General features: G+C 38.4%; 1 protein-coding gene and 1 pseudogene across 2 annotated transcripts; both read left to right on the plus strand.

Moving 5' to 3' along the window:
* On the plus strand, positions 927 to 8,535 carry LOC108637671 (tripartite motif-containing protein 5-like). The gene is made up of 6 exons (XM_018059445.1): positions 927 to 1,414; positions 1,985 to 2,080; positions 3,035 to 3,265; positions 6,623 to 6,645; positions 7,849 to 7,949; positions 8,314 to 8,535. Exons 1-6 carry the CDS (start codon positions 992 to 994, stop codon positions 8,424 to 8,426), a joined length of 987 nt encoding a protein of 328 aa, XP_017914934.1. The 5' UTR covers positions 927 to 991; the 3' UTR covers positions 8,427 to 8,535.
* Positions 8,423 to 9,757, plus strand: LOC108637672 (annotated as a pseudogene). Its single transcript, XR_001919228.1, has one exon. The product of XR_001919228.1 is annotated as a tripartite motif-containing protein 5-like (transcript).

The raw sequence follows: 10,478 nt of genomic DNA on the forward strand, positions 1-10,478 counted from the left end.
GGAAGATTGCCTGGAGGAGGTCATGGCAGCACAGTCCATCTTGCCTGGGAAATCGCCATGGACAGAGGAGTTTAGCAGGCTACAGTGCATGTGGTCACAGAGTCAGACATAACTGAGCAACTAAGCACAGCACAGCACAGAATATGTATATATATATATTGGAGAAGGTGATGGTACCCCACTCCAGTACTCTTGCCTGGAAAATCCCATGGACGGAGAAGGCTGCAGTCTATGGGATCGCTACAAGTCGGACACGACTGAGCAACTTCACTTTCACTTTTCACTTTCATGTATTGGAGAAGGAAATGGCAACCCACTAAGTGTTCTTGCCTGGAATATACCAGGGACGGGGGAGCCTGGTGGGCTACTGTCTATGGGGTCACACAGAGTCGGACATGACTGAAGCAACTTAGCGTATATATATATAATCACTTTGCTGTACACTTAATACTAACACAACATTCTAGATTAACTATATTTCAATTAAAAAAAAAGAGTGAGTAATACTGATACACCATGACGAGACAAGAGCAGGTTTAAAAGCCCAAATATTTAAGTGGTTTAGGGCTTTTTACATTGAGGATGTGCTTTTAGCATGGAGGAGAAAAAGCAGGATAGATGGTGGGTCACTCACAGATCTTAGTAAGAAAACCTCACTAGTTTTTGGTTTTGGTAAGAAAAATAACAATCAATGCATAGATAAACATAGACAAAATTTGTCATGTGATATGAACTGAAAATAAAATGTTTAGAATTATTATAAAAAACCCACTTTATCAGGTCAAGAAGATATTTTTTACTTTTTTATCCTTTTTTTTTATTTTTTCTCCTTCCATATTTGTTCTTGGGTCATCCTTGATTTCTGGATAACTAGTGTCATTTTGCTTCTACTTGTCTTAATCTACACTTGTAACCTTTCCAGTCATTCAAGGATCTGTGAACGGGAGAACTGTCAGAAACCAAGACAGTGAGGAGCAGGTCAGCCACTGCCATGGCTTCAGGAATCCTGATGAACATACAAGAGGAAGTGACCTGCCCCATTTGCCTGGAGCTTCTGACAGAACCCCGGAGCCTTGACTGTGGCCACACCTTCTGTCAAGCCTGTATCACTGCAAACAACGAGGAATCCATAGTTGGCCAAGAGGGGCAGAAAAGCTGCCCTGTCTGCAGAGTTAGTTTTGAGCCTGGGAACCTGCGGCCTAACAGGCATGTGGCCAATATAGTGCAGAGGCTCCAAGCGGTTAAGGTGAGCCCAGACGTGGAGCAAGAGAGAAATCTCTGTGCTCACCATGGAGAGAAGCTCCAGCTCTTCTGTGAGCAGGATGAGAAGGTCATTTGTTGGCTTTGCGAGCGATCTCAGGAGCACCGAGGTCACAACACATTCCTCATGGAGGAGATTGCACCACACTACCAGGTAAGAGACCAGAATGGAGGAAAAAACAGAGCAGTTGATGGTACTTGAGGGAAATCTCTACTTTGCATTGGGCTTTAATTACCTGGCTACCAGGGACTTGAGTCCTGTGATCTCTTTTCTTCGTATGCCTACCTTCTGACATGTGAAGAAAATTTCTGTGCATTCCACCCAAGTATAAGCAAACAAATGGACTCTTAGGCAGAAGTAGACATTCATGGACCTTGTGCTAGTGCGTGGACATCTGGGGCCGAGAGACGCTCTCATTACCCTTTTGAACATGATAGGTAACTAGGACGCTGGGTGAAATGAGGTGCAAGTTTTTCTTTCTTACAGAATCAAGTTTCTTCCAGAACAAAGAGATCCAGTCTTCTCTTGGTGAGGGGGCGGTGACTCCTATATCTTGAGTCTCAAGAACACATTCAACATCAAGGTCTTCTTCCGAGTCACAGATTCTAGTCACTTTCACATTTTTTGTAAGGTCTATTCTCCTTGAAAATCAGCCTTATTTATCCACTATAGTGATGCTGAGAAAGCCCATATCTTGACAATGGTGTGATTCTTTTCTCACAGAAAATGCTCCAATCATGTCTGCAGAGGCTGAAGGGGAAAAAACAGGAAGCTGAGGAGTTGGAAATTAAAGTCAGAGAAGAGATGTCTACTTGGAAGGTATGAGAAGATGCTTCGTGAGAAAGTTAGGCAGGTTATCTATTATGCCGGACCTTGGGTTGGTCACAAGGAGCTGCCTTTTTCTTTGTACCATGACAGTTCAGTCATTTGGCTCATCCTTTTCTTCAGCCTTCCCGTAATGGGTGTGGTATTAAAAAGTGACCATATCACAAATAAACACAAATACTGGAGGGGGAGTGTCTATAGAGAGGGTCTCTCTGATGAGGATGGCCAGGGAAGTTTATATTCCATTCTTATCCCTTATCTTTTCAGGTAGATATCTGACAATGGCTCCTGGTTCTGTCCTCAGTGTTCAACTTTTGGGGAGAGGGTGGTGGGAGCGGGTCAGGAGTAATGGAGGGAGGCATGAGCATCCTGGACAGATGTGTGAAGGCTGCCCACATCCAGAGATCCCATTTGATTCTGAGTTGTCCTCAACAGTGCAGACTTGGGACCATTATTTTGAAATATGGTGTAGAGGAAAAAAATATAAACAAAGTCAGGTACCCCAAGTATTGCTTTCCTCTTTCTATTTCACTTCCTTTTGGGCTTCCCTGATAGTTCAATTGGTGAAGAAACCGGCTGCAATGCAGGAGACCCCAGTTCAGTTCCTGGGTTGGGAAGGTCCCCTGAAGAAGGGATAGGCTACCCACTCCAGTATTCTTGGGTTTCCCTTATAGCTCAGCTGGAAAAGAATCACCTGCAAGGCAGGAGACCTGGGTTCAATCCCTAGCTTGGGAAGATCCCCTGGAGAAGGGATAGGCTACCCACTCTAGTATTCTGGCCTAGAGAATTCCATGGACTGTATAGTCCATGGGGTTGCAAAGAGTCAGACATGACTGAGAGACATTCTCTCCTTGTGGGAACTTCCCAAACAGAATAGTTATTTTTCTGGCTCCCAGTCCCAGGCCAATGGTCCAAGTACCTCTCTCTGTCTTTTTCTCATTCCCTAAGACTCAAATACAAACTGAGATACAAAGTGTCCAGGGAGAGTTTACACAACTAAGACAAATCCTGGACAGTGAGGAGGCGAAGGAACTGAGAAAACTGCAGGATGAATTGGGGGTTATTCTCAAAGAGCTGGCAGAATCTGAAAATGATCTGGTCCAAGAGAAGCTGTTGGTGAACAACCTCATCTCAGATGTGGAGCACCATTTGCAGGGATCAACAATGGAGCTGCTGCAGGTAAGACCCGGAAAGGAACCCCAGCATCTGAGGCATGAGAGAAATATGTTCCTGTGATCCTTCTGATGCCCTCGCGGAGGCTGCTTTGACTCTGCAATATACCTTCTCTGCATCTATTTCAGAGGTTGTAAGGATACCTGAATTATTCAATGTAGGAATAATAAGGGAAGCTCTATTTTTATTGTCATCAAGCTCATTGCAAACCCTTCACTGTCCAGAGCAGATTTATTGTTCAGTGATTTTCATAAACCCTTGTTTTCTGTGGCCCAGTGCTGAACATTTATCAAGAACCTTTTCATGATTCAGATTATCACAGACAAAGTCACTTCAGCTTCCAAGAAGCTTTTTTCCCTCAATGTGCTGAGATTCTCTACCTTTTTTCTGTTTTTAAGACAGTTTATGAAGAACTGTTATTTATCTTTAAATACTCAATATAATTTATCAGCATCGCCATTTCACTCTGGGTTTTTCTTATTGGAAAAGTTTAAAATATACATATTTTTTCTTTCTTTTTTGCTTGTATGAAGATTATTTAGATTTTTGCAACCTGTTAGTCCTTTATTGTATATTTTTGTAGGAAGTTGTCTATCCTAAGTTGTTTGGTGTGTAAACATAAAGTTAGTTATAACAATTGCTTATTGCACCTTTTCTGTCTATAGTACTCAGAGCAAAGTCGCTTTTTGTATTCCAGATTTTGCTCTTTCATTTTTTTCCCTACTCCTTTTAGTTATTTTTGTCAATTATATTATTTTTTTTTCAAAACCATTGTTTCATTGATTTTGTGTATTTTGTAAAGTTTCTTATGCATTTATTTCTGCTCTCATCTTTATTGTTTTCTTTGTGGCTTTGTACACTTTTGCGTGTGCATGTGTGCATGTGTAATGTGTGTGCACTGTTTTTTAACAACTTTTCTTTCCTAGTAGATCACTGATTTGAGAACATCTTTATGAGATAAGCGGCAGTGTTAGTTTCTTTCCATTTATTTTGATTTAGTGTTTGTTTTTATTCAGGTAAACTTATTTTCCTATTTCCTATGCAATTTCTTTCTGTTAAAACATAGATATTTGAAGATGTGTTGTTAATTAGTAATACTTGGTGAGTGTTGAATTTTACTTCTGAGGATTTCAAATTTGATTCAATTGTAATCAGAGAATATATATTTTATTCCTTTAAACTTTTAAATTCACTGATAATTGTTTATGGCCTCATATATTGTGTGTCAGGAAAAATGTACATATGAAAAAATTGTATACTCTCCTTTCATTGGGTGAAATGATCTATAAATGTCAGGTCAAGTTGGTAGATTGTGTTGTCCATGTCTTCTAAAATTGGGTGGCTTCCATATAAACTGTTCTCTCATTATTGAGAGTGAGTTGAAATCTGCAACAGCTATTGTGAAATTCTGCATTTTTCCTTTTAATTTTGCTTGGTGAATTTTAAAGCTCTATTGTTAGGTGTATGCACACGTATAGTTAGTTTATCTTTTTGATGTACTAAACCTCTTATCAATATAAACTTATCCTCTCATTCGTTCATAATTTTTATTGTTTTAAAGTCAATTTTTTTTCTAATAATAATATAAAAACTTGAAATCATTAGAGCTTGCATGACCCATAGCTTTTCTCTTTTTACTTTTGCCTATTTGTATCTTTACATCTAAAATACATCACTTATAAATGACAATCACTAATTCTTCCTTGTTATCCCATCCAACAATCTCTAACTTTTTAATTCAGATATTAAGATGATAGCTTTAATACAGATACTGATATAGCTGTATTTAAACTTCACTATTTCCTTTCTGTTTGGCTAATATAGTTTTCATTCTTCTCGTTCTTCCTAACTAGCTTCTTGTGTCTTAAACAAATATTCCCGGTATAAAATTTGAAGCTTTCCTATTTTCTAACTGTATTAAAAAAAAAAAATTTTCCCCCTGTGGTTGCTCTAGTTATTATACAGTGTTTCCTATCCTACCATGATCTACTTCACACTAAAACTAACTTATTTTCAGTAAATACAGAACCTTCCTGTAACATTGCTTCACTTCTTTCCAGCAACAACACAATGATGATTTTACTATGGATACCTGATTCTATGTAAACTCATCACTGCAGGCTTCTGAACTTTTCATTACACTGGAAGGGAAAGTTCTCTTCTGGAGTTTATATCAGGAGATTCATCTTCTCTTTAAACTGAGAGTAAAGTCCGTAGAGGTAGAATGAATAGAATTGGTGAATGACACAAGCCACCTTCTGAACGAGGTTTGAGCTTAAGAAAGACTTTGAATACATTTGCAATTGACCCCCGTCCCCACCATCATTTATTTTCTCTCTACTTATTCTAATTTTACTTACTTTTTGTGATACACACACAAGAGCTTTAACACAGAGAATTTTTATCAAAAACCACTGGTTGCTCTTGTTTTTGTTGACATGACGGAAATAAAGCTTCATGAAAGAGAGATCAGATAAAATGGTGCATATCTATTCGAACTAATAAACTAACAATATATGTGATGACTAACAAGATTCCATGGCTAAAAGCTGTTAAGCCATGGACTAAGCAGACTCAGTATAGACTACAGTGTGGACAAAGGCTCTAGTTTTTGGACGGTGACTGAATGCATACGGGCAACATTATACAAATGGGGTTCAAGAGAGGAGGCAATCTGGTTGATGAATAGTAAGTTACATATTAGACATCGTAAGTTACTGATTTTTGTGGCTTATGTTTAACCGAATATATTAACAAGCATTTAAGAGACAAAGCTGAGTAATACTAAGGCATTAGAAATCAACTGTACTTGTGTGTATGCTGGATTTAGGAGAGTGTGAGATCACTTATAGTGTATCAAATGAGATGAAAGTGACCGAAAAACCACCTACACTCATACATTTGTTTGCTTGTTCTCTGAGCAAGTGCAGTATAAATAGCTTGGGGAATATTAGGATTATGAATTCATCTTTGATTCTCCAAAGCCTGGTTGAATGCTTGGCAAATAATAATACATCACTGTGCACTTTTGTTGAATAAATGGAAGAACTGTGAATTATTCAGATCATCTCATGGGTCACCAAACTTACAAGCTTTTTGTTTTTCCCATAAATATGTCTCATCTCCAGATACTGGAAGTCTCCCTTATGCTTCTACAAGGGTCAAAGCCTTTTACCTTTAGGGAAATCTGACAACATTGCATGTGTCTTCTGGAATGACTGGCTTCACCCTTGTCTCTACTTTTTGGCTCTCACATTGAGACCATTTTTATTCCCACGATTGATGGCTGATGGGGATGTGAATAAGCTTGGAAAGTGGGGAGACTTATTGCTTTTTGACTCATGTTTTCTCTTTTCTCACTAGGATGTGAATGTTATCCTGAAAAGGTATGTGTGGGAAATCAGAGATAGTCCATTGATGCTGTGAAAATAAAATAAATCCCTTGCAGTTATCTGACAGCCAATTAGCATAAAACAATGCTCAAGGTAGATGAATGGAGGACAGTCTTATTTTAAATTTCTGTTCATACATCAGAGCTAGATTGTTTTATAAACATTGATAATGGACTGGATTCTATATTAGAGAATATTGATTGTGGGAAGTTGCAGAGTTTGGGTCAGTACCAGTATTAAGAACAAGGCATTACAGTATTAGATCCCCACGACTTCATAAATTTAATTCACACTGTGTATCAATATGCAACTCAGGTTCCCATATTTAATAGGTGCTTGACTTGTCATGTGAAGGTTGAGTCTTCTTTTCCCGCCAAGCACCTAGAATTGGAGACAACTCCTTTATATTTTAATTTCTGCTCCCAGAAGAGACAAAGTCCTAGTATGTTTTTCAGCTTAGGTTTCCAAAAACAGATTTGAATCTCAAGGGATGTTTTGGCCCTGGAGCAAACTATTGATCAATCTTGGTCACATACTTTAGAATCCAGAACAGGAAGGTAACATCATTGTGTCTGATGCTACATGGCAGCATCAAGATCTTTGCAAACACATAAAAGTCAGACTACTTTGTTTATCGGTCATAATGTCTTTTTCTCCAAGGGTTTGTAATTATCCCTAGTGATTATGAAATCTCAGGGTATTGAGAGCCTCTTTATTGGACGGCAGTCTTTGAAGATCTTGGGGCTCTAGAGAGTGTTCTCCTACCTGGTATGTCTCAAATACCCAGGAGCCAGATTCGGCAACCTCACTTTCTGACTCCTTCCTGGAAACACATATCTGTGCAGGGAATGTTCCACAAATTACTTTTTTTAGATACCAATGTTTTGCTTTATTAAATCCATTGCTTCATATAATTCATATGATCCCTAGGAGGTAGAGTGTCGTGGGTTAATGATTTCATTATAGAAGGAATAAACTCCCCTTGTGACATTTTAAGACCATCCAGGTCACACAGAGGATAGCTGGGAAGGTAGACATGAACACGTTCTTTCTAGCTCCAAGATCAGGCATCCACTCTTCTTTCCCAAGGTCTCCAGGAAAGACAATTCAGGCCCATAAACAGGGTGAACATATAGCAAGCCAGTGGTTTAGGGGAAAAAAAATCACATTTGTGAGCACCAACTTTGTCTTCCCTAGGAGTGAAATCGTGGCTCTGAAAGAGCCAAAAACTTTCCCCAAGGAACAGAGGAGATTGTTTCGAGCTCCTGATCTGAGAGAGATACTGCGTGTGTTTAATGGTGAGGAATGCTACCCAAGTGGGTGCAGGAGGGCTTCTCTGATGGAGGGAAAATGGGTAGGAGGCTCCAGTTTCTATGTGTGGATGGAGACAGCAAAGCCAGACACTCTGTGCTAATGATGTGGTCGTATTTATGGGTGGTGGTCGTATTTATGGGTGGTGATCGTATTTATGGGTGGTGGTCGTATTTATGGGTGGTGATGGCTTGGTTCATCCTGTCTTTCGCCAATTCACTACCTCATCATAACCATTCCCCTCATCTGGAAGAAAATAGATTTCAGGGCTGATTCTATTGCTTATATTTATTTTTTTATTTTTTTTTATTGCTTATATTTAATATTGTGGATTTTTTTTTATCATTTCAGAGCTGACAGATATGCAACAATACTGGGGTAAAGAGACATCACCGTATAATCAAGACACCCTGTTCTCATCATCTTTTAGAATTTTTCATTTTCTAGTAGGTCTCATGTTTTAAGCCATGTTTTCCCTCCCAACACATGCAAACATATTACTTTTCCAGTCAAGTCATTCTAAAGATCCCTTTCAAAATATCACAAGAAAACTACATCATTACCCTAACCCAAGCCTATATTTTTCAACAGTTCAGGTGACCCCGAATTCTCCCAAGAGTGCAAATGTCATTTCTCCGGAACAAAGACAAGTAAGATATGCATCCAGTTACCAACACTGTAATGCATATTCGAATGATAATTATGAAGATTTTGGTGTCCTGGGCTCCCCAGTTATCATATCAGGAAGACATTACTGAGAGGTAGACGTGTCAAAGAAACGTGCCTAAATGTAAAGATATCATGAAGTTCCTATATGACTGTGAAAATTATGGAAATAGAAATTGTCAAAAAGGTTATTCAAGATATCAACCTGAAAATGGCTTTTGGGTCATAGTGTTAAAACAGGATTCTGTATATAATGCCTTTGAGCCTTCCTTCTTAGGTTCTGGGATTTTAACCCTCTCCCTGGGTGTTTCTCCGCATTGTGTTGGGGTTTTCCTGGACTATGAGGCTCGCACTGTCTTATTTCTCATTGTCACCAACCATGGGTTTCCCATTTATAAATTTTCTTCATCTTCCTTTCCTCAGAAAATAGTTCCATATTTCAATCCTATGAACTGTGATGCCCCCATGACTGTGTGATCACCAAGCTGTTGAGTCTTCTTACACTCACACTCACTCCTCTATAGTGCCTCTTACTGTAGGTGCGTCTAACACACCTGTGCTTATCTGCAACATTCTTACCCATTTTCCTTGCTGCCTTTCTTTTTTTTCCATTTGAATATCCTTCATTCATTAGGAGGGTGAACAATTTCCCTTGTGTCATATTTTCCCCAATATCATGTATGTGTTAGAAAATCTTAATTAATTTTCCGTACTCCATGGTAAAATGATGGATGCCCCATAAAGAGCAGTATTGATGTAACACCTTTGCCAAACTTTACAATCTCATTTACTCTGCCACTGACTGAGAAAATGAAAGAAAGCTTTTCAACAATGTATATTAGACTTAGTGTAGGAGTCCTTCACTAAAGAGTGAGTGCTGAGCTGTGTCTCAGTTCATCCATATGCCAATATTCAGTAAGAAATTGAGGAAAAAATATCATAAATGATATGTACTAAGAATGAGTTTTGTGTTCAGAGGGTCTAAGTTCAAGCCCTGTCTCTACATATTAGAAGTGTAAACTTGAATAGCATATTTAAGTGATGTTTATTTTCTTAAAATAATCTTGTTATAAAATTGTACCATACATAAGATCATTGTGAAAAAATAAATGCAACTAAGTGTAAAGCATATAACTGTCTCAATAATAAATATTTTATCTATTAATTACTAAACAATATAACCTATACCAATGTCTCATTAAACAGATTTGTTCCTTCAGGAATACTGTGTTCTTTTCACTGAAGTCTCATTTTTCAGATCCTAGATTCCTTTGTGCTGCATCCAGACTACTCTAGCTCCTCCTGCCATAGAGAAGTGTGTGAGTGTATGTTTGTGTGATCAGAGAATTTTATTATAATTCTTATGTTTCTACATAATAGCTCTTATCAAGTAAATGAAATTCTATGAAGTTCAGTTTCTCATTTAAAAAATCACCTGATTAATATTGTGACAATTAAACAATACAACATTTGCAATAACTTCTGTAATTTCTAGCCCATAGGGGTAGCCCAGTATAAATGTTGATTCCTTTTTGTTTCCTTCTCACTGTGATTGAAATAAATTATTTCAAAATACATGTTACTTTATTTTCCACAGTATTTCTTTGTTTTAAGAAACTAAATAAATTGATTGAAGAATTGTAATTTTTTTCTCAATCTGCAGTTCAGTTCAGTTCATTTCAGTTGCTCAGTTGTGTCCAACTAATTGCGACCCCATGAATTGCAATTGAGGCCTCCCTGTCCATCACCAACCCCCGGAGTTCACTCAGACTCACCTCCATAGAGTCGCGGATGCCATCCAGCCATCTCATCCTCTGTTGTCCCCTTCTCCTCCTGCCCTCAATCCCTCC

Source organism: Capra hircus, chromosome 15 (genome assembly GCF_001704415.2).
Source record: "Capra hircus breed San Clemente chromosome 15, ASM170441v1, whole genome shotgun sequence".
NCBI classification, from domain to species: Eukaryota; Metazoa; Chordata; class Mammalia; order Artiodactyla; family Bovidae; genus Capra; species Capra hircus.

What these genes read in the sequence shown, in the direction of transcription:
- LOC108637671 (XM_018059445.1), top strand. Translation starts at nt 992, where the DNA reads ATGGCTTCAGGAATCCTGATGAACATACAAGAGGAAGTGACCTGCCCC. An exon ending in AAGAGATGTCTACTTGGAAG is followed by an intron (nt 2,081 to 3,034) that starts GTATGAGAAGAT and finishes TCATTCCCTAAG; the next exon opens with ACTCAAATACAAACTGAGAT. An exon ending in GATACTGCGTGTGTTTAATG is followed by an intron (nt 7,950 to 8,313) that starts GTGAGGAATGCT and finishes TTATCATTTCAG; the next exon opens with AGCTGACAGATATGCAACAA.